General features: G+C 35.6%; 2 protein-coding genes across 2 annotated transcripts; one reads left to right on the top strand and one right to left on the bottom strand.

The window, feature by feature from the left end:
• Positions 1-545: 545 nt before the first annotated feature.
• On the top strand, positions 546-15,065 carry LOC18441789 (BURP domain-containing protein 8). Its single transcript, XM_006852015.2, has 3 exons — positions 546-675; positions 6,753-6,817; positions 14,424-15,065. The coding sequence occupies exons 1-3, from the start codon at positions 546-548 to the stop codon at positions 15,063-15,065; spliced, it is 837 nt and encodes a 278-aa protein (XP_006852077.2).
• A 5,965-nt stretch (positions 15,066-21,030) lies between these two features.
• Positions 21,031-23,646, bottom strand: LOC148780582 (BURP domain-containing protein 3-like). Its single transcript, XM_011627822.2, has 2 exons — positions 23,310-23,646; positions 21,031-21,972 (listed from the first exon to the last, which is right to left on the bottom strand). The coding sequence occupies exons 1-2, from the start codon at positions 23,355-23,357 to the stop codon at positions 21,124-21,126; spliced, it is 897 nt and encodes a 298-aa protein (XP_011626124.2). The 5' UTR covers positions 23,358-23,646; the 3' UTR covers positions 21,031-21,123.
• Between the last annotated feature and the right edge of the window lie 931 nt (positions 23,647-24,577).

Genomic DNA, 24,577 nt, shown 5'->3' with positions numbered 1-24,577 from the left:
CTTACGACCACATCATATTTGCAAATTAAAAAGGGTGATTTATGAACTCAAACAAGCTCTTGGGGCATGGTTTGAGAAATTCAATTGTCTACTCCATTGTAATGGTTTTCAAAGAAGCAAGGCAGACTACTCTTTATTTCTTAAAAGATCATCTTCAGGTATTGTTATCCTTCTAACTTATGTGGAAGACATCATTGTCACTGGAAATGATATTAAAGGCATTGAATATATTAAGAAAGAATTGAAACTGAACGTTGAAATGAAGGATGTTGGAGTACTAAAATATTTTTGGGGATCGAAACTCATCAGAATGAAAAAGGCTTTGTTCTCACCCAACATAAGTATATTCCTGACTTACTCTCTAAAACAAGGATGTTGGGATGCAATTCTATTCTTACCCCGACTGAAGTAATTAGGAAGTTAAGGCTTGAAGAAGGGGAATTGTTACAAATCCTTCCTTGTATAGAAATGCAGCTAGTGGTCTTCATTATCTTATATTTACACGTCCTGACATTGCTTATGCAGTGAATATAGTATGTAAATTCATGGAAGCCACAAAACGGATTTTGAGGTATTTTACGGGTTCTATACATGATGGATTATTCTATGCTTCGTCCAGTTCACCTGACCTCAAAGCATACTCTGATGCTGATTGGGCTGGGTGCCCTAATGATTGTAGGTCTATTACAGGATTCTGTATCTTATTAGGAAAGAGTTTGATTTCCTAGAGTAGCAAAAACATGCCCCAGTATCTAAATCTAGTAGAGAATCAGAATATAGAGCAATGAGTATTGTCGCGACAAAAATTACTTGGCTACGTATGCTCCTTAAAGAAATTGGTGTTTCCATAATTAAACCAACCATTCTAGCTTATGATAATCAAAGTTCCATGCACCTAGCCACCAATCCTATCTTCCATGCTCACACTAAACACATAGAAAAGGTTGTATCAGGTGCTATTTCAATGACCTTTGTTCTTTCATCCCATCAACTGGCAGACATGTTCACTAAAACATTAACTAGATCAAGATACCATGAGTCCACATACAAGTTCTCGATGCACAAGACACGTGCTCAGCTTGAGAGAGGGTGTTAAGGATGAGATTGTCTTTTATAATATTGTATAGGTTATTTGTTCATTCTTTACCCTCAAGGGTATTTTGGTCCACTATATATATATATATACTAATATGTAAAACTAATTGTTGAGGGGAATGAATGATTCATGGTCTTCTCTTCACTTTCTCTCTTTAGGGTTTCATAAGTTTTACATTTCTCTCTCTAAAAACTTTTAGGTAGTTTCTCTTTCTAAAATTTGATATAATTTCTATCTCAAAAGTTTCAACATACATTCTCTTTCAAAAATTTTAAATTTGAGATAGTTTCTCTCTTTAAAGTAATTGAGATATTTCTCTCTTTAAAAGTTTTTTGGTAGTTTCTAATTATAAAATTTAAAATAGTTTCTCTCTCTCTCTCTCTCTCTCAAATTTTAAGACTACTTCCTCTCTTGAAACTTTAGATTTGAGGTCTCTCTAAAACTTTTGGGGATAGTTTCTATCTCAAAAATATTTTAGCTACTTTCTCTAAAATTCGATGTAGTTTCTTTCTCAAAAATTTGTTGTAGTTTTTCTCTTTAAAATTTTATATTATTATTATTCTCTAAAATTTAAAATTTGAGATACTTTCTTTCCTCATAATTTAAAATTTGGGATAGTTTCTCTCTCTAAAATTTTTTAGGTAGTTTCTTGCTCTAAAATTATTTCAAGTAGTTTCTCTCTCTAAAACTTGTTATAGTGTCTATCTCTAAAAAATTAATACATTTTCTCTCTCTCTCTCTCTCTCTCTCTCAAACTTAAGATTTGAGATAGTTTTTCTATCTAAAAAATTTGAGATAGTTTCTATCTCTAAATATTTTTAGGTACTTTCTCTAAAATTTGATATACTTTCTCTCTCTAAAGTTTTATGATGCTCTACCTCAAACTTTAAATTCAAGATAGTTTATCTCTTTAAAAAATTGCATGTACATTCTCTCTTTAAAATTTTATATAGTTTCTTACTCTAAATTTTAGTATAATTTTTCTCTCAAGAAATTAAAATTTGACGTAGTTTCTCTCTCTAAAAATTTTGAGATAGTTTATCTCTCTAAAAAATATTACTCCAATTTAATATAGTTTCTCTCTAAAAAAATTTATTCCAATTTAATATAGTGTCTCTCTCTACATTTTTAATATACTTTCTCTATCTAAACTTAAAATTTGTGATAGTTTCTCTCTCTAAAGTTTTCATACCTTTCAAATGTGCCCTAAGTTTCGGGTCCAAGGGCCGAATAGTGGAACCCACGGACCTTGGAAAGTCAAAAAATAGGTTTCTGTGTAGAATGTAATTGTAGAGAAGTTAGGTGATTTTTCAATATTTAATTTCCATTAATATGCATAGGCCTTCAATATCTCTCCTCTTTTAGATTGGCCTTTAATTTTCATTTTTTTTGGCTTGATTTTCCTTTAAGGGCCAAGCCCGGAGTTTAGAGGAATGGGGCCAAACTGAAACTAGACCTGGCCTGGCCCAATCCATACCCTTTGCCAACCCTACTCTCTAAGTTGGTTACATAAGCCGACAACATCACAAACAGACACATCAATGGATCAATAACTACTCCTTACAACCTTTTTCAAAATAAGAAAAATATCTTCACGTTCCCTATTTTTAGGTTTCATATTTCAATACACCCAAGATTTCAAAACATATCTTGAATCATAGAAAACTGAAGTTTTATATCTTTTAACCCCCAAAACTAATTTTACTCACTTTATTTTTTTACTTTTTAAACCCAAACAATTTGTAAAAGTGCACCCCTTTTCTGAACCTTTATTTCTCTCTCTTCCCCAAATTTATCTCATTCTCACTCCCCCAATGACTGTCCCCAAATCCCTTCTCACTTTCTCGTCACCCCCAACTCTCTCTCTGTCTCTTATTCTCTCTCTTACCCCCACTCTCTCTCCCTGTTCCCCACCCATTTCTTTGTGTTTCCCAACTTCTCTGTCCCTCAACCCCTCTCTATGTTTTCCAACCTCTTTCTCCTTGTGTTTCCCCAACCTTTCTCTCCCTAAACCTCTTAGCGCTCCATTTGGGAGCAGATCTTCGCAGCCCAAACCACATGCACCTCCATTTGCAAAGGACTCAAACTACATAGAGCTTTATTTGCAGAGGATCCAAACCATAAAGAGCTTCATTTGTAGAGGTTCGCACCACAAACCACATAGTCTCTCTCTATCCTACCATTTGCAGAGGTTCGAAGTGCCATTACAGATGTTCGAAGTTTCCAAGAATGTCGTTTTCGAGAGTTGTAGACGTCAGGGTTTTCAGGTTAGGTGTTTCACGAAGACAGAGAATGACAAACATGGAGGAGGAGAGAGAGATTGGGGTAATACGATGTGTGAGAGAGAGGGGTTTGGGAAGAGTCATGGTGGAGAGAGAGAGAAAAATTAGGGTGAGTCACAGTGGAAAGTGAGAAAGAGAGAAATTAGGAAGAGTCAAGCTGGAATTGGGGAGAGTCATTGAGAAAGAAAGTGGAGAGAGAGAAAGAGAGATAAATTAGGGATAGTCACGGTGGAGTTGGGGAGAGTCATGGTGAGAAAGAGAAAGAAATTAGAGAGTTATGGTGGAGAGAGAAAAAGAGAGAAATTATGAAGAGTAAAGGTGGAGTTGGGGAGAGTCATGGTGAGAAAGAGAGAGGAATTAGGGAGAGTCATGGTGAATAGAGAGAAAGAGAGATAAATAGGATGTGAGAGAGAGTGAGATACATGGAGGGAGAGAGAGAGAAAAAGAGGTAATACGATGAGAGAGAGAAGGAGTTGGGGAGTGTCATAGTGGAAAGAGAAAGACAGAGCAATAAGGAGAATATCATGTGAAGAGAGAGAAATGATGAGATTTACAGATGGTTGTCTTTGAACAAATTGTTTGAGTTAAAACTTAAGTTTTCTATGATTCAAGATATGTTTTGAAATCTTGGGTGTATTAAAAAAAATAAGGGGTGTGAAGATATTAAAAAAATATGAAACCTAAAAATAAGGGGTATGGAAATATTTTCCCTTCAAAATAAATTACTACTTACAACCACCTTCATGTTGAATCAAGCATCGCAAACAAACTGGGAAAAAGGAAAAAGAAATGCAAAAGGCTTCGAGCATGACATCATCATGAAAGAAAAACTCCCAACTAGTTTTTGGGAGATAACAAACTTTTTATTCAAGATGTTGTGTGTACGTATAACTTAACTAACTATTAACCACAACATACAACTGCATTTACTACCAAATACTTGATATCCATGATCAGTGCTTTTAAAATCCACTAGAACTTCCTAGTGCTAGGTGCCGAATTCCCACTATTGAATACATGCAACTTTTCATGGATGGGATGAAAAATTACAAGAAAACGTAATAGAGGAAGGAAAGCAAAGAACATAAGAAAAGAAAGCACAATTACAACCCTACTCCTTTGGCAATAGTGTCAGCACGCCCATGCCTTTCCCTATGAATATGAATAAAGGAGACCTCCTTCCCGCATAGGCTTTTGTCACTACCATCCCAAAGATGGGTCCATTACCAAGGGGTAGAAGTAGGATTCTAGCACCAGTTGATGACATCGAGGGAGTCTCTTTCGATGAGAATCTTTTGGAAGGAGTCGTCGAGTTTACTGGTTCCATGATAGAGGGCCCAAAACTCTGCTTCATTAGCAATACACGGTGGCAAGGTCCCATGAAAGGACCAGATAATATTACCAGAACCATGGAAGTTAAGTTTCACCCAGCCTGGAGGTGGCGGGACCACCTGTTGTCCTTCACAAATTTATTTTTCTTCAAGGCCAAAAGCGTATAGAAGTTGGAGTCGAAAATCTCTTTTGGCAAGTGCTTGAAGGAATTATGTGCTTGGGTCCATTCCATACTACAGAAGCAGACCTATTTCTCGGGACATTTTTAAGAATCATGTAGCATTGGTCCCACCCATATTTGGCAATAACTCCCTGTAAACATAATTGACCATGAGAGCTTGAGGCCCTCCACTACCATCTAGTGAGTAAGGCCTCATTAACTGATTTGAGCCTCCTGATACCCAGTGCGCCTTCATTTTTTGGCATACAAACAATCTGCTAGCTAACCAAGTGGAATTTCTTCTTGTTTTGTGATCCACTTCATAAGAAGTTTATCATCAGTCTCTCAAGAATTTTAATAACAACTTGTGGAACTCTAAAAAGAGAAAAGAAATAGATGGGCAGATTTGCCAGTGGCATTGATGAACTCTTCCCCCAAGGGATAGGAACCTGCACTTCCATCCATCAAGTTTAAATTGGAAACTTTCAATAACTGGAGTCCATTGAGCATTGGATAGCTGATCATCAGAAAGAGGAATTTTGAGGTAGTTAATGGCGAGGAATTTTGAGGTAGTTAATTGCAAGGAATCAGCTTTGCAACCCAGCTAGGAGGCCCAGTCCAGAATCTCCTCTTCCATGCAGTTAATGCCCATAAGAGAAGTTTTATGCGTATTCACCTTAGCACTAGATAAAACTTCAAAGAATTTAATGAAAAGCCGTAGTGTTCTGATTTGGCAGAAGTGTCTTTCAGCCACCAAAAGAATATCATCAGCACGCTGAAGATGGGGGATAGAAGGGCCATCAGGAGCGACCAAAACACCAGTGAGCAAGTTAGATTGAACTACCCCCAACGAGCATAAGACTGAAAGAGAATACATGCAAATATTCACCTTGCAATATTATTGGGAGACTAATATTTATCTGAATGATTTGATGAAACAAACTATAGTAACCAAATCTGCATATATTAATTCTACAAATTTTGACTTAATAATGAAATATCCTAATAAATATGTATTTCCATCTTGGTTCTTGAGTTAGTTTAGGCATTGGTTGATCTCAAGGGCAATAGGGTTCCCAACTAATGAAGGATAGGTTTCCCTTCTCCAACGTCCTATTCCACCCTTTTTGTAAGAAAAAACCATAATTATCTACTCTCACATTTTTCAAAGATGAGCATTCCTACAATCAATAAAACGTAACCCTAATTCCTAAATAAATATAATTCCAAAAAAATACCTAATAAAAACTACAAGTAGACCTGAAAATCAAAATAAATAATAAAATAAAAATATGAATTTAACATTATCATATCGGCAATCATTCTCCTTTAGTTGGAGAAAACTCGTCCTCGAGGTTTGTAATAAGTTAAGATGAATTTTGTGCTATTCACGCAATCTTCTTCAATCCATATATTATAAATATGATCTTGGGGTTTGTGGGTTATTGCACTAATCAAAACACAACGAATGTGTAATAAAACTGTAAATCTTGAAGAAAGGTAATATGTTTAACTAGATAAACTTGTTGAAACTGCATTACTTCATCTATATAACCTTGCTGAAAATGCCTATGCTCAAACCTAGAATACACCACATGTGCATTTTTGCGATGAGTGCTTTCGACGACTGAACTAATTTCACCTGCTGATTCTCCTTTTAGTCATCTATCTTTTCCAGTGTCAAATATTGGTTTATCCACAAAATCATAGTTATTTTTACAATTTTCCTTTTTTTTGGATTATTTCTAATATGCCTCCATTGACAATTGTTTGGTGTCTTGTGTTTGTGTAAAATGGGATATTTTGAGTTGAACAATGTAACATGCTGTCTATGTTATACCATGTACTGTCTGATGTGTTAAGATTTACTTGTTATATGTAGGGAATGATGAACCAGTACCACGTATTGGCGACATCCTAGAGGTATTAGGCACTGACATCCGAGAGGTATTGGGCACTGACATTCCACAACAATCCGATGCCCTATATCATTTGCCCGATATCTTTTGCGCACGGAGAAGTGTCTGACTTCTTTAGAGGCCATGATTGACTGTGCCAACTCCTCTTCTCTGGGCCATAACATTACTATGCTCCATGCCATCATTAACAATGCTTCATTTCTACAAGCATACACTGCAAAGAAAGTGGAGAGAAAGGATACGAAGCCTAGCTCAGCAGTGTACGATAACATGCCCTATCCTTGTGCTTTTTACTATTGCCACTGTTGGAGATGGTAGAATAGTGAATGCAATTGCAGGGTGCCATGCAGGCATTAAGTCCTGGACTTCTCCGAGCTTTTGGTGGATTGGCCCCGCTCCTGGCAGGAAGCCGGATCATGGTTTTCTTTGCCATTTCTTGCCTCATACCCACCTTGTATGGGTTTAAGTTCCAAGGATTTCAGGAAGCAATGAAAATTACTCATCCTAATCTTATTATGGTTGCCATTAGCACAATGTAGGCAAGGTTTTCTAATGAATATGTTTTGCATAGTTTTACTTAAGTTGGTGCTAAATTCCTTTCTTCTTTATTTTTGTCTATGTTTTCTTGGGTTTGATTGGCTTTCATTGGGGAAGATCTGTGTAAAAACTAGGTGATCCAGATCAGAACTCCGGATCCCGTAATATATCGAGAATCGACCGATTCCCCTAATGAAATGGCCGGTTGAGCCTGGTTCTTACCAATTCTCAAATAGAACTGTCGGTTTTGTCAGAGAACTGATACAAACTAGCTCCACCATTCCTTTTTTTAGTTACTAAACTAGTTGTTTGGGTTCAACTCTATCCCAACAATTGGCCAGAGCTGGCTCTAATTAATTTTTTCAGAGTTTTTTAATTCTTGGTCTAGTAGACCACATCGCCAATCCACTAATTGCATCAGAAATCTGGAGGCACAATCCGGGTCACTGATGCATTTCTTAAATCTTCAGAAATACCTATAAGCTTCGTTCCTTGAACGAGATAGGCCGACTAGGTGCAATTCAATGTGCTTTATTTTGTTCATGGTATTACATCCGTATATGATTTGACCAATATGTTGACATTTTCAATATACATTAGAGAAGGAAAGAAAGTGTGCCTCTTCTTGTCAAAAAGAGATCATCCTAATTGGTATAGTGAAATAAGCTCAGATCATACTAATTGCTATTGAGAAGTAAGTTGTGTGAGAGAGGTTCGTGCTTATTATTTTAAGTCTCTACTTAGGGGTGGCGACAGGCTGGGTCACATCCGTATTGACCCAGACTCTGAACGACCTTACTAGGTGACTTGAACCCAACCGGATAGGGTTCATAACGCACCTGAATGCAACTTACGTTAATTCGAAGTCATTTGGAACCATACTCGACCCACTAGGTCAGAAACATAAACTTGGACCCAGACCTAGGTCGGTTGACTTGACAACCTGATTGTTACACCTACGGGTACTTTGATTCTAGTTTGTGATTGAAGAGCCTGCATTTTTTTAAATTTCAAAGTACATCACAAGATTTTATACTCCCGTTAGAGACTGTCCATTTCTCCCTAGGGTAAACCCCAATACACGAGAAGTTTTAAGAACTCAAATTTTTGGTATACAACTTCTGAAAGTTGGACTATGTGATCATGCACGGTGTATATAAATTAAAATTTTTTTATTCTTACACCAGCAAGACCACTCACAATGTCCAATTTCAAACAAATAACTCTTGAAATAAATAAAATAAAATAAAAAAAACCCGGTTCACACTTGCTTTCACTATTGAATACAATTCCTTAAATAAAAACCTTAACTCATTGCTTTATGGGAAGGAAAGATCAAATCACAAATAGAGATTTAAAGAAGTAAAATTGCCAGAGATTATATCAACCGGGTTTAGTATACTCCACACCAAGTCTCCTCTTTTCAGTGGTGATCGAGATCTATGATTAGTCTCTTGATTCTCCTACATATGGCAAAACCCACTCAAAGGCATATGAATCTCGATCTAAAACCAACGACCTAAAGCCTCAATGTCTTAGTCTTACTTAAGCGCCTCAATGCCATAGTCTTTCTTAAGCCCCTTTGGCTTGATCTTTGGAGCATGGATCTCAATCTAAAACAAACTACATAAAGCCTCAATGCCTTAGTCTTGGTCAAGTTCCTTTGGTTTGATTAGTTTTTCTCAAGTTCCTTTGGCTTGATGTTTGGAGAGATGAGAGATATATCAAAGAGAGAGGGAGAGATCTACTAGCAAGGGGATCCTCTCCTTTGCTATCCAAAAATCAAATCACCACTTTTCTACTCAAAAATCAAACCAACACAAGCTAACCTTAGCTTGGGCGTGTCACCTAGAAACGAAAGAGAGAGAGAGAGAGATAAACCCTTAAAGAGAGAAGAAAAAATAGAGATTTTATGATGTCAGAGAATTTTTTTTTATAGATTTTCTATGCGTTGGGGTTTGCTTCAATTCGTAGGGTCAAATCTTAACTGTCGATCTAAGGTGACTTCTGGGGCGAGAGATTTGAGTCATTCATCTCTTTGATCAACTATTAAGATGCAAAGAGATATGCTAGAGCCTTGTTCTCCATTTCTTAAATCTATTCCCATCAAATCCTTAAATAAAAAAAAAATATATCTTATTTTCTATTTTAGTATAGCCAATCCTTATTTCTTGGATCAATTATTCTTGATTCAAAGCTTTACTAAATATTTCAAATATTCAACTTTATCTTCTAACTTAGCTATACCCAAACGATAAGCCAACAAACAAAGGATAACCATCACGGAATAAAATAAAATATCAGAAGATTCACAAAAATTCAAATAAACATTCTAAAAATAATATATAATAAAATTAATTAATTTTGATGAGAATTGGATCCATTATATATAAGAATTTATCAATATACGGGTGCACTCCACTTTCAACTTCGGACCACGATCCACCTAGCTTTCTCAAATGAACCCAGCAGTTCCCATGACTCACAGTCCACTGTAGGGGCTCATTATTGGATCACTAAAGTCAGCCAATAGACTAGACGATACAATCTCAGTTAATGGATTTCAGGTTTTCCCCTAGAGACAAAAAAGTCATGGTCCTCAAGACCATGATGCAACCATGACTCTATGGTGCATAGGGGTAATCTCTCACATATGTATATGCTTCACTCTCTTTGGCGAATTTCAAAACGGTTAGCTATATACGTACCGTGTGATGATATAACGATGAGATTTTAGCTCTGTCTCTAAAGGCTTTCCATCACAAGCAAGGGCCACACGGGCCCTTGAATTTCATGTAGGCATACTCCGACTTCATCAAAGGCTAACCCACTAAACCCTTCTTGGTAGATACCTATGCCCAGGTATTTGGGTTTTTTTAAACTTGGACGGCCTAGCATATCGAATCTAGTATTTTGAAGGCCACATAAACCCAACATTCTTCACCATTGAATAACCTTAGCAAATAAAAAAAGAGAGAAAAGTTTGCAATTTGAGCTCTCTAAGTATAGGAAAAATAAATAAAGTAGATAGTTATTTAGGTAAGAATAGTTTGAATTTTTAGTTTTTTGACACCTACATCACACGATTCAAAGATTGGACAATCTCAATTCGATCTTGAGAAATTTTTTTCAAATGCTTATGACAGCTTAATTTGCTTACCCCTTTTTTTTTATTTAGGTTACTCAATTGTGAAGAAGCTGTATCCCAAAAATTTGAATTCCCAACATTACTCCCTTTTTGGGGTTTACCCGACGAATAAATGGACAATCTCAACGGGGAGTATAAAATCTATTGGCATGATAATGTACTAGTTGTTTGAGTAAAAATCAAAGGCCCTAGGTCAAAACTCGAAACGAGTGCAAACAGAATTGCTTGCATACGAAATGCATTATCACATTGATTTCACAAGCTATATTTTAGTAGAATGAAAAGTATACAAAGGGACCATTTACTTGTAACACAAAGATCTCACACTAAGTATTGTCTAGCGATTTAAAATTTGGTAGTTGGAAGTGTGTTATTGATTAGACGCCCAGGTAAAAAAACATTTTCTCGGACTTTATGTCTCAATCTAAATCATTTAATTTGACATTTAATGGCTACTAGCAATTGTGACCTCTTTATAAGAAAGAATAATGGTATAAAATCCCTTAACAAAAACCTCACATATAGGCATCACAACGCGTATAAAATATGGACTTCATCCTCATCTAAGTTGAAAAAATAGTACGAGGTTATATTCATCATAAAAGCCAATTATAAGCTTGAAAATGAAAATTTGATGTATCCCATATTGCTTTTACGAAAGAGTAGCTTTGTCAAGTGTTCGTGTGAGATTAATCCCAATCTAGGCAACAAGAGCACTTACCCCGCAACAAGAGCACTTACCCCATAATTATAACAGCACTTTTTATGAAATTTAGAATGGTGAAAAAAAAAAAAAAAAAAAAAAAAAAAAAGGAAAAAAAGGGGACATGATTTCCATGTTTCCAAGCTAAGGCATTTTGGACAACAAACAACATTCTAAAATGAATTGAGAAATAACAAGAGCAACAAGTTTGTGAACTAAACTAAGATCTCTCAATAACATCAAAGAAGAAGTTGTCTTAACAACAAAGTGTGGTGTGCTTGCAATATAATACCCATTTAATTCGCTTTTCTTCATTTATCCATTGCAAATTAGTAAAATTGATTAGATAAAGATTTTTTGCTTGCAAAAATTGAAATCAAATGTTATTAACATACCATATGTAGTTGTCCTACGAAGGATATCACTAGAGATGAAATAAAACCCAAAAGGGTGAATTTGGCTCATTTGATTTGTTTTTTCTTGTTTAGGTTTTTTTTTTTTTAAAGACCAAGTGCATATTTCAAAGGAGCATCTCTCTCTCGGTAATGCATCTTAAGGAGGAATAAAATGCCTTAGTTCGGATGTGTAACAAAAACCGTTCAGCTTTAGAAAACAGGATTTGTGTACTATAAGACAACTTGCTTTAGCACAAAGAGGTCACAGCCTTAAGATATGAAATCTGACAACCTAAGTATAATACAAAGTTTAAAAAAATTTCTTTTGGATATTGACACTGGTCAATATAAAATTTCCCGCATTCTGAGTTCACATACAACAATCATGGGTCCTTGCATAAAAGATGAATGGTATTATTGTATATTTTTTCTTAAAAATCCTCTAAGTTATTTGACATTGAAATGGAAATAAATATTATTTTATTTTATTGTATTGGCAGACTGCATTAACATTTATGAAAATATTTGAAGCATAATATATCGAATGTATCTGTTGGGCTAGTTTTCAATGGATTTTGACATGACAAAACTAGACTACCGTATAATAGTTGCAAAAAGTTCACACAGTCAAAGTTTATTCAATCTAAAAATAAGCCAAAGAAAAGCATGTATTAGAGCCCATATGAGCAAGGAAACGGCATTTAATAAATAAAATCCTAGATACTACAAAATAAGACCTCTCCACGTCAAATTGAAATAAATAAACTTAAAATGGATGACTAATAATATTCTCGGTATTTCAATTCCAATAGAAATTTAGTGGCAAAATCGGCTGAGTAGTTTCCACTCGACCTAGTCATTCGGGCTCGGGCCCTTTCCGAGCCCGAGTCGTCCCAAGTTGGAGGTCTAACTAAGGGATTTTTAAAAAAAGCTAGAAAAATATATAAAAAAAATGAATGATTTTTTAAAGGTTGCAACCTTAAACAATCCAATTAAGGTGCACTTCCAAATTTTATCACAATATATAATTTTGGTGAAAAATTTCTTAGGATTATGTGAAAATCTATTCTCGTATCTAATTAATTTTTTTAAAAAAATGATTAAAATCAAGTAGATTTATAAACATATAAAAATCTAAAAAATGGATGGTGTAGATAATGTTTTGCAAGATGCACTATTTTTAGGACTCAAAATCTTTTTTTTTTCATATTCATACATCTCGATCTTGATGTGATCAATTAGAAGGGTTTTCAACATTAAAACAACCTTTTCAGATGGATTTTTAATGTGCATCTTTGATAGTATATTTTAAAGTTGCAACTTTATATATGCTTTTTTCTATAAAAAGTCCTAAAAAAATAAGAAATATATTTGTCATACCTTTATTTATAGTTTCTATCATTTTGAAAAGATATGAAAGTATTTTGGCCATGAATGCCGATTTTTACGTTTTTCCATATTTTTTATAAAATTTCAAAAAATGCCCCCGATCATAAACTCATTTTTTAAAATCTATTTTTTGTTGCTTTTTAAGCAAAAATTAGTTTATTTTGTTACATTTTATTTAAATATATTTTTCCTATTTTTTATATTTTTATAGTTTTTTATCTTTTAATAATTTTCGGATGGTACACTACTCATACGTACTTGGGCCGAGTTACTCAGACTGGACTAGTACTCGGTTGGGGCATAGGCGGAGTAGTCAGTCCGAGTCCACATTTCCAACTGTTCTTTTTGAACAACGAGGTCAAAAATATTGTTAATCGCTAGCAGTGGAATTGGGTGGCCGAATGTATTACTAGATATAAAGTCCAAAATAAATTTTTTTAAACTTTATTACACAATTCAAGTCGTCCAGTTTCACATCTAATAACTAGGCTTCATTGATCCCATTCCATTAACATATTTTTCAATGAAATCATTTATTTTGTGCTTATTCCAATGAATCAACATAAAGTTTTTTACTACGTTATTTGTAATGTAGCATCCAAAATTTACTACACTCACCAACTTCAAAATCTTGAAGAGAGAAGTCGTCGTTTCATTGGTCAGCGAAGATCCCCATGCACCACTCCTTTTAATGATCGTTGGATCATGGCTTATTTGCATACTTGGAAAGCAGTTCTCGTACCAACCATTGGATTCACCACGTTAGAGAGAGAGAGGTCAATGGCCGCATGTCCAACATGCACTGAACAAGCTTTCTCTCTCTATGGCACATTGCCTATGTTTAATATACCCCTCCTGTATAAATGGAATCCCTCACTCCACCACAATACAAAACCACCATCCTTTTTGCTTTTGTATAATCATGGGGAGGCTCCATCTACCATTTGCCCTACTTCTCTTTCTGATATGTTGTCACAGCATTCACAAAATCTTTTGAAAAAAAGCATGTTGTGTACTATACACTATGGGACATCTACTAATATCTATTCCCATTGCTCTCTTAATGGGCACATTTTGTAGGCTTATAAATGTTTTTGTAAAAGTATTTTTACATGAAAGAACTATCCTATGTGATTAAATGTAAGAGTTGTTTCACACAATTGATTGCTACGATGTGTAAAAACTTCTATGAGGGAGTTTTTTTATATAAAAATACTTTCGACGTTACCAAAAGTGCACTAATTATCAAGTATCAGTAATTGTTGTGCCTCCACTTAGCACAAAAATGGCGAGCTTTTGAGTGGATACACTTTATGCGTATAAATGTTTTTCACTTCTCATCAGTAATAATCTAATTACCCAAAAAAAACAAAAGATAACAAGCAGTAATCCTTCAGATATGGAAAGTTTTTCCAATAGCGGGAGTCCTGATCTTCACTCACTTGTTAAATGTTGCATGTAGGCAAGGGTTAGCCATTACCATGTTGCGGCGACACTAGAGAGGTACTGGGCCCAGGCACTCCCCAACACTCCAATGCCTGATGCTATTCGCGCCCGCTTTCGCCCCGTGCCATCAGGACTGCTGTGTATGGGTTCGGGCAATCATGACCCTCGCTTCCTATACTCCGACGTTTCTCAAGAGAATCGCGATCCACGAGAAACCACCCTCTTCTTAGAAAAGGACCTCAAAATTGGAATGAACAAAATTCTCTACTTTCGCAAGTCGGAATTCAGCTGTGCCTCTCCTTTCCTTTCTCGTGAGGATGCAGATGCCATACCTTTCTCGTCTGCTGAGCTCCCACGCATCTTACAGCACTTTTCGTTTCCTCCTGCTTCTAGTGAGGCCGTAGAAGTTGGTGTTACCCTAACATGGTGCGAATTATTGGAAGCCCTGGAGAAATGCCTCACATCTTTAGAGGCCATGATAGATTACGCTACCCCCTCTGTTCAGGACCCTAACATTACGTTCCTCCGCACTTGTATCAACAAGGATTCTGTGCTCCAAGCTTATACTGCAACGAAAGTGCAGACAGTGCCTACTAAGGCAAGCTCCACATTGTGCCATAACATGCCTTATCCTTATGCTGGGTACTATTGCCACTAAATCGGAGAAGGAAGAATCTACCAGGTGAAGTTGAAAGGGGAAGATGGAAGCACGGTGGACGCGATTGCGGGGTGCCATTCTGACACTATCGATTGGCAACCATTTTCAACCTGGTATCAAGCTCTCCCCATGGGCGAAAAGTCGGATCAACACAGTTATGCTTGCCATTTCTTACCTGATACCCACATCGTTTGGGTGTCTATTTAATTCCCCATGATCCGAAGATGCAGTCAAAATAACTTAGGCTACCTTTATGAAAATAACTAATCATCTACTTGGATGTTGAAATAATAACGATGCAAGCAAGGTCTTCATAAAGTATAGCTAGCTTCCCTCGACCAATCTTAGTTTCCTTGTCCACTTTTCCCATCTTGAATTATTACCTTTTGAAGTATTCAAAGCTCATGGTTGCTGAAAAGCACAATTACCAGTGTAGTGTATCGGGACTCGACCAAGTCCAATCAGTCTTTGGCCGAGTACCCATCGAGTTGTGTACAGCTCGGGGATACATTAAAAAAAGAATAATAACAATTAAAAACTCAAAAAAATTAAAAAACAAATAAAAATCCTATGTCACTCTCTCTAACCCGGCCCCCGAAGTTCCCCTTTTCTACCACCCTCTTTCTCTCTCAAACATCTTTTCCGAACAATTATTTTCCATCCCATCTATCCTTTTCCAGCATTCGTTGCCATTGGGATTCAAAATTTCCAACAAGAATAAACAGAGGCTTCATTCCCATAAAAGATTCCTGTTCCGGGAAGTTATCTTCTTGGGGGAGAGACACCATGGAAATCTATTGGGCAGAGTCATCCTCTAGAGAGAGAGATGTGCCATGCCTGTGGTTTGAGATGAAAGAAGGGAGGGGAAAGAGAGAGGGATGGTGTGGAGAGGGTTAGGTGGGTACATGGACAAAGGAGAGACACGCCAGTCTCTGCTTCTTTGTACTGGCCGTGCCTTCAAGATCCTTCCTGTTGTGGCCTGGCTTTTAAGTTTTCGGAAATTTCCATATGGATCAGTTTTTTTTACCATTATAATGGTATGGTTTGAAAATAGGATATCATTACTTGTAAGGACACAACTATGATTTTTTTTATTTTTTTTCAATTTTGTTCCATGTTCAATATTGAAACATCAAACTGCTTTATTTATCCCCTCAAACATCTGCTATTGTCTCTCTCTTCTGTCTCTGTCCTCTCTGTATTTCTCTCTTTCAAGAAACTGCAGCCATTGGATGGCTCCATGGTAAGTCAGCCAATTCACGAGACTGAAAACCACTGGATATGATTTCATCAGAATGACTACACTCTGGAATACCTAGAGGAAGTTAGTTCTTGCCTCCAAAGAAAAGAAAAGCATGAAACTATCATAGTGAATTCTAAAAATAAGAAGGCTACGACAATGACTATTGAGGATATAGTTTTCGAGATTTTTCATCAAAACTAGACTCTGAGGCTTCTAGAACTCATTGGAAAGGTTTTGGTGAAGCATAAAGGGTTGAAAAACAGTTGCATTGAAAAGCTCACACCTCAGTTAGGGTTTCGAGCAGCGTAACTGCTGCAAACTCTTCTATGGGATTTGCGTCATCTAGACTGTTGATCCTTGTTTTGTAAAAGATGGGATTTACATAAGACCATCAATCATCCTTGTTTTACATCCTTTGTAGTTTTGCAGGTTTCTCCGCTACCTTTGTTCTTCAACCCTGTTTTGAATGGTTCTCCCACAATCTGGTTTGGTGACTCTCTGTCACTCATATCCTTGCCCGAGATAGGAGAGAGACAGAATGAGTTTTTTTAAAAGGGAAAGAGAGAGGACAGAGAGAGAAGAGAGGTAGAACTTCATCTTTTAATGATGAAGCTCAATTGCCCTATTGTAGGGTTGTAAAATACTATGAAGCTCAATTGCCCTATTGTAGGGTTGTAAAATACTATGATGTAATTTTTTTTATCTTGGATTATTGAAAACCGGGAAGAGGGGTTCTCCCCCTCTAATTTACCCCAAAAAAAAAGAGAACATATTTTCGAGGTGACAAATAAAGCGGTTCAATGTGTCAAACATCGGACCGGGGGCAAAATGACAAAAATTAAAAATATCATGGATGTGTCTTTCAAGGTAATAACGGCCTATTTTTAAGCCATACTATTATGACAAGAAAATTGTATCTATTACATTCCGCATAGCAGATATCTATTACATGACGCATAGCAGACATTTTAATCACGGGTGGCAATGGGCCGGGCCTGGGTTCGGCTGATCCTAGTTCGGCTGAATTCCGCTAATAGCCGGTGCAGGCACTTAAAGGAAAATAAGAAAACAAAAAGACAAAAAATTATAGTCCGGGCCCAAAGAAGAAGAATCTTGATGGCACGGTAGTACAAGGAAGCAGAAATAAATGCATGGCAAGCAAGGAAATTGCATGAGACATGTGTCTCCCCTTTCCCCATGCACCCACCTAGCTCTCTCCACAACATCTCTCTCTCCCCATCCCTTCTTCCAACTCTAATTGTAGGCATGGCACATCTTTCTCTACTTCCATGGCTTCTCTCCAATTACGGTCTCCCTCCACGAAGAGGATGATTCCGCAGAACAAATTACATGGTCTCTCTCCCCCAAGAAGAACACTTCCCTTAACAGGAGTATATATGGGCATGAAGCTCTCTTTATTCTTGTTGGAAAAGGGTAGATGAGGTTGAAAATAGTTGTTCGGGAATGAAGTTAGGGGGGGAGGGGTAGAGGGTAAGAAGGGATTAAAGAGAGTGAGAAAGGATTTTTTATCGATTATTAAGATTTTTCTTTTCTTTTTTAAGGATTTTTTAATGATTATTAAGATTTTTCTTTTTTTTTTTTCTGTATCATCTAGCTGTACACACAACTTAGGGGTGCTCAGACAAAGTATGAATGGACTTGGCTGAGTCCTGAAACACAGGTAATTGTAATTTTCAGCAATGATGGGCTTTGAATACTTTAAGAATGTAATATTTCAAGATGAGCAGAAAGGACAAGGAAAATAAGATCAATAGTGGGAAGATATGAGAGCCACAATTTATTAAGATCCTACATGTTGAAAATGATGAAAAAATTTAGGACGTGTGATGCAAAAATTAAGAACATGTGGTATGTGTCTAATATAGTTATCAGTTATGGGTATCTCTTTATGTTAATGGGTGTCATTGGGTAGTTACCTATTGTGGGGAGTTATCAAATAATTACTCCATGTTAGTGGGTAGTTATCTAGAAGTTATGTTTGTGGGTAGTTTGAGTCACGTGGGCTTGTGGGTAGTTTGAAAGCTGCTAGGTAAATACTTATAAATAGGCACCATGTAATGAGATAATAGTAATATGTGGATGTAACTTGTGTAGCTCCTATAAAATGAGATATTAGTGATAAACTTTTTGAGTTTGCAATTATCTCTCCAAAAAAGAGTGCGTACTTTTTCAATCAAATACTGTAAAAGCACCATGCATCTTTCCAAAATATACCAACAGTCTTTTCAACCCCATAGTTACCGGAAGCGGGATCGGCTCCAGTTTCGGGAGAGGCAACATCAGATCAATGGCTGCCCAAAGTTTTAGAGCTTAGGAAGAGAGTTCCGGAGGGTAAAAAAAACGGATCAAGATCCTGTTTGAATAGGGAGAGATTTCTCGATACATTTGGATCGAGATCCTTATTTAATGAGAACACGTTCCATGTAAAATGGGACCGTGCTCCAAAATTCATTACGATCGTACTCCCATCCACAATAAGAATGAGATTCCACTTAAGGTTGAGTCGTACCCCCATCTAAAAAAGGCCACATTCTTATTTGGAGATGATCGAGCTCCATTCAAAGTACTTTCTCAAAAAGGTTTGAATTTCCCTTTTTTTCATCCCCAACAAACAAATATATATTTTGAATTGATAGCATTAAATGCTAGATATGCATTAAAAAGTTCACGTGATATGAAAAGGGAAATGATGGGCATAAAGGATATCATTAAAAAAACTTTAAGTATTCATATTCCATGTGAACCCACAAAACCATATTATGTAAAAGTTAAATAAACCAAATGTTTTCTATAACTTAAACTTTTTCATCTTAATCTCTAATAAACAATAAATCTAATTTTAGATTTTATTATAAAAGAGTAATTAAACTTTTTCATCTTAATCTCTAATAAACAATAAATCTAATTTTAGATTTTATTATAAAAGAGTAATTCAGGTTTGTCCTTTATAGTACTAAACAACAATTTACTCCATCAATAGCACAAACTGTTTGTGTTGTGCTAACATTTATTCTAAAATACACACACGAGTGAGGGCATCCAATATTTTATTAATTAAAAATTTGATCATTACATACATTTAATGCACATCTTAAAATAAAAAAATAAAGGAGACATTATTTTAATAATAAAAATTTATCATTACATAAATTAAATATAAAATTGATCTATCTTATTTTTTAAAAATATATATTTATGTGAACCCTCACGACCATATTATATATAAGCTAAATATACCAAATGTTTCCATTAATTTTATTCTTTTCGTCTTAATCTCTAATAAATAATAAATCTATTTTTATATTTCATTACAGAAAAGTAACTTAGGTTTCTCCATGATGGCAATAAACAACAATTTACTCCAGTAGTACAAACTTTTTGTGTTGTGATAACACGAATTCTCAAATACACACATGAGTGGGGGCATCAAATATTTTAATAATTAAAAATTTGATCATTACAAGCTCGTTTAATGCACATCTTAAAAATTCAAAATAAAGGAGATACTATTTTAGTAAAAAAAGCTTATCATTAGATACATTAAATGTAAAATTGATATATTGATTTTTTTAAAACGTATATTTTGTGAACCCTTACGGACCATATTATGTATGAGCTAAATAAGCAAAATGTTTCCAATAATTTTATTCTTTGTCTTAATATCTAATGAGTAATAAATCTATTTTTTTTATTTCATTATAGAAAAGTAACTCAGGTTTCTCCTTGATGGAACTAAACAACAATTTACTCCATCAGTAGCACAAACCTTTCGTGTTGTGTTAACTCATATTCTAAAACACACAACACACATGTGAGTAAGGGCATCCAATATTTTAATAATTAAAAATTTGATCATTACATACGAATTTAATGCACATCTTAAAAATAAAAAATAAAAGACATAATATTTTATTAATAAAAATATATCATTACATGCATTAAATGCAAAATGAATCTATCGATTTTAAAAGCATATATTTTAGTGAACCTGCAAAACCTTATTATGTAAAAGCTAAAAAAACCAAATGTTTCTAATAATTTTATTCTTTTCGTCTTAATCTCTAACGAACAATAAATCTATTTTTATATTAATTCAAATTTCTCCTTGATGGCATTAAACAACAATTTACACCATCGGTAGCACAAACTTTTTGTGTCGTGTTAACACGATTTTAACACACAAGTGAGTGAGAGCACGTGATCTACAATTTAAAACAATGTGTTCCGTGTGAAAGTGGAATCACGATTCGTACGATCGAGCTCCATTTTGATTGCTATTGATAATCTTATATATAGGAGAGAGCTCCCAAAAAATTTTAAACAGTTTCGATTGAGATTTCGGAATGCGATTGATAATCTTATAAATAGGAGCGAGCTCCCAAAAAATTTTAAACAGTTTCGGTTAAGATTTCGGCTTTGAATGCGATTGATAATCTTATAAATAGGAGTGAGCTCCCAAAAAATTTTAAACAATTTCGGTTAAGATTGCGGCCACGAAATGCCAGAGCTGAGTTTTGGAGCGGGAGTGCCACCCTAGTTTAGCGCTCCTGGTAACTATGATTAGCACTTTCCAAAAACTCTAAACATGGGATCAAAGCTTTTGTAAAAATCTAATATGGTATCAGAGTAACTATGATTAGCCCTTTCCAAAAACTCTAAACATGGGATCAAAGCTTTTGTAAAGTCAGAGCGTATGTAAAATTTTAAAATTTCAACATTGCATGCATCGTTCTTATTTATTCCAACATATAGGTCCCACGAGTTATTTTGACTGCATCATCTGATCATGGCAAATTAAACGGAAGCCCAAATGATGTGGTTATCAGGTAAGAAATGGCAAGCATAATTGTGTTGATCTGCCTTTTGGCCTACGGGGAGGGCTTGAAACCACGTTGGAGGTGGTGCCCAATCCTTAGTGTCTCCATGGCAAGTCGCAATTGCTTCTACTATGCTCCCATCTTCCGCTTTCAAGCTCACCTCGTAGATTCTTCCTTCTCCAATGTAGTGGCAATAGTACACAGCATAAGGATAAGGCATGTTATGGCACGCTGTGGAGCTTGGCTTACTCGGCACTCTTTGTACTTTTATTGCAGTATAAGCTTGGAGCACAGAAGCCTTATTGACGTTAGTGCGGAGCATCGTAATGTTATGGTCCTGAGCAGAGTGGGTAGCGTAGTCTATCATGGCTTCTAAAGAAGTGAGGCATTTCTCCTGGGCTTCCAATGATTCGCACCATTTTAGGGTGATACCAACTTCTTCAGACTCACTAGAAACGGGAGGAAATGAGAAGCGCTGTAAGATGCGTGGGAGATCAGCTGACGAGAATGGCATGGCATTTGCATCCTCACGAGAAAGGAAAGGAGAGGCACAATTGAATTCCGACTTGCGAAAGTAGAGAATTTTGTTCATTCCTTCTTTGAGTTCCTTTTCTAAGAAGAGGGTGGTCTCTCTTGGATCATGATTCTCTTTAGAGAAGTCGGAGTACAAGAAGCGGGGGTCGCGATTGCGCGAACCCATACGCAGCAGACCTGATGGCACGGGGCGAAAGCGGACACGAATAACATCAGGCATTCGAGTGTTAGGGAATGCCTGAAGCCAGTCCCTCTCTCGCGTCGCCGCAACATGGTAGTGGCTAAGCCTTGCCTTCATGCAACATTTAACAACAAGTAAGTGAAGATCAGTACTCCGTCTAAGGGATGTGACAAAGATCTATCCTTGCTCATTGTTCAAGTCAAAATATCTCATTACACGAAGATAATACACAAAAATTTCATGAAACTAGATTACTAACAGCGAAAAAGGATGCACTATAAATTTTACTAACAAGCAACACCGGCAAAATTAACCACGTTTAAGAGAGAAATAAATATCGTATAGGGAATCACAAGAAGAAAGAAAAAAACATGCAGATACGAGCATTCAGACATGAGCAGATTAACAAAGAGAAGAAACAACACCCCGAAAGGGTCTCTCTCTCCAAAAAAGTATTTTCTTTATTAATCAAAATTCAATCTCGTTTTTATAATAGCATTCAACTTTCTTTATTAATCAAAATTCAATCTCCTTTTTACAATAGCGTGCAATTTCCTTATTAATAAAAATTCAATCTCTATTTTACAATAGAATGCAACCCATTTTATAAATTCTCTTCTCTTTCATAAAAAAGATAACTATTCATTTTCTGCACCCTCTTCTCTTTCATAAAAAAGATAACTATTCCTTTTCTCCACCTTTCCTAACTCAACCTTGCCTTTACATTTATGTGACTCATTACTTTCCCTAGTTTCAACCCAACCAAAAAGATAACACTCCCTTTAAAATAAAAAACAAAATGCGAAAAACTAAACATAACTACTACTATTTCTATTTCCCACTATCCTCTATCAAACTTTCAAAATCAGATAATTACTCCTATTAAACCAATTTTTCCAGTCCTAAAAGCACTAGTCTCCTCCTTTCCTTTCTTTCTAATACTTGAAACCTACGTTCCTAAAGAAACCAAACGGACTCCTTTCCACATATATCTCAACTTATTCCCATCCAAAGAAAAACATAACATCCGCTTCTTAAAAAAGGACTTTTTCAACTAAACAAAAAACCAGACTAATACTATTTCTAAAAACAATTAACTCTAATAAATAAATAAAAATAAAAAGTAGATATTCTACCCAAACTCTGAAAATAAAATTAGCAATAATAAAGTTAAAATTTTTAGCCACCAGATTTTGATATACAGAAAAAAATGAGTAACCATTATGTTTCCGTTACAAAATACAAAAAGCTTGCAAATAAACGCGGGGACTGGTACTTGAAATGCCCTCTCTATAAATAAAGCGTTAAAGTTTAAGGGTTAAACAGTTAGAACAAAAAAAAAAAAATTAAAAATATCCCCCTTAATGAGGAACAACAATAAGTAAGCAAATAGTGGTACAGATCAACGTATAATTTACAGTGTGGATTTTGAGGGAGATATAACCTACAGTAAGGAGAAGTAGGGCACATGCAAGAGGAAGAGGGAGGCTCTCCATTATTCTTGTGGGCTACAAAGCGATAAGACTGCTGGTTTCGTGAATTTGTTTGATTTGTGCAGGAAGTGACCCATTTATATTGGAGGAGGAATGGTAAACATAAATAGTGAATAATTCAGCGACAGCTTATGAAGTGCATGCTTGCCATGGGGCGTTAGGGCCCATTCATGTACGAGGATGAGGAGGGCAGTGGTAAGCATAGACAAATGGGCCTTGGAGTGAGAAACAGTGTCAACTGCATGTTGGACATGCTGCCCCTTCCCCTCTTTCATGCAGTGAATGATTGCTCTGTATAGGGGACTTTCTTTCCATGTATAGGCGACTTTCTTTCCAAGTATACAACAATATTGTAAAAGCTTGGAATTTTGGATATTTAAAATTAAAAAAAAAGTTATAGATTTGTAATATCTTCAGGATTCTTGTCATTAATTCCTCAAATCTCTTTTTTGATATATAATACGAAATTCACCATCATTTTGATGTTCATTGTTTGGTAACAAACTTTGATACATTACTCTCTCTAAAATTTTAATGTACTCTCTCTCTATGATTAAAAATTTAAGATAGTCTCTCCCTCTCTAAATGTTTTGAGATAGTTTTTCTCTCTAAAAATTTGATGTGGTTTTTCTCTCTCAAATTGTAATATACTTTGTTTCAAAAACTTAATATTGTTTTTCTCTTTAAAATTTTAAGATACTTTCTCTCTCTAATAATTAAAATTTGAAATAGTTTCTCTCTATAAAATATGATATAGTTTCTCTTTGTGAAATTTTTAGATATTTTCTCTCTCTAAAGCTTAAAATTTCAGATATTTTTCTCTCTAAAATTTTTAGATAGTGTCTCTCTCTGAAAAAGTTTAGCTACTTTTACTATCTAAATTTTGATATATTTACTCTCTCTAAAATTTTAGGATACTTTCTCACTAATACTTAAATTTTGAGATAGTTTGGTAGACCATGAAACCCAGTCTAGGGTAGAACCACTGACTAATGTGAGAATCAATCTCAAGAGATGCAAAATCTCAAAATCTATCCATTGCTCTATGAAGGCTTATTCAAACAGTGAAGTGGCATAGAGAATGTTATCTCCCTTCAAACGAGCAACAAAACGTGCAATAGCATTGCTCTCGAATATGGGACCTTCAGGTGTTTCCAATACGGGAACCTTGCCCATTGGGTTCATCTTAAGAAATTCAGGAGTCTTATTAGAAACCCCCACCT

This window comes from Amborella trichopoda, chromosome 9 (assembly GCF_054954075.1).
Source record: "Amborella trichopoda isolate Santa Cruz 75 chromosome 9, AtrichopodaSantaCruz75HAP2 v2.0, whole genome shotgun sequence".
NCBI lineage: Eukaryota > Viridiplantae > Streptophyta > Magnoliopsida > Amborellales > Amborellaceae > Amborella > Amborella trichopoda.
The sequence above is the reverse complement of the archived record's forward strand: the minus strand, read 5'-3'. Positions and strand labels throughout refer to the sequence as shown.

Bases quoted from the DNA above. Each gene is read 5' to 3' on its own strand.
- LOC148780582 (XM_011627822.2), bottom strand. From the start codon at position 23,357: ATGGAGAGCCTCCCTCTTCCTCTTGCATGTGCCCTACTTCTCCTTACT. The intron at 21,973-23,309 runs GTAGGTTATATC...TGTTGCATGAAG, and splicing joins GTGCCCTACTTCTCCTTACT to GCAAGGCTTAGCCACTACCA.
- LOC18441789 (XM_006852015.2), top strand. From the start codon at position 546: ATGGAAGCCACAAAACGGATTTTGAGGTATTTTACGGGTTCTATACAT. The intron at 676-6,752 runs GTAGGTCTATTA...TGTTATATGTAG, and splicing joins GGCTGGGTGCCCTAATGATT to GGAATGATGAACCAGTACCA. The intron at 6,818-14,423 runs GTATTGGGCACT...TGTTGCATGTAG, and splicing joins TAGGCACTGACATCCGAGAG to GCAAGGGTTAGCCATTACCA.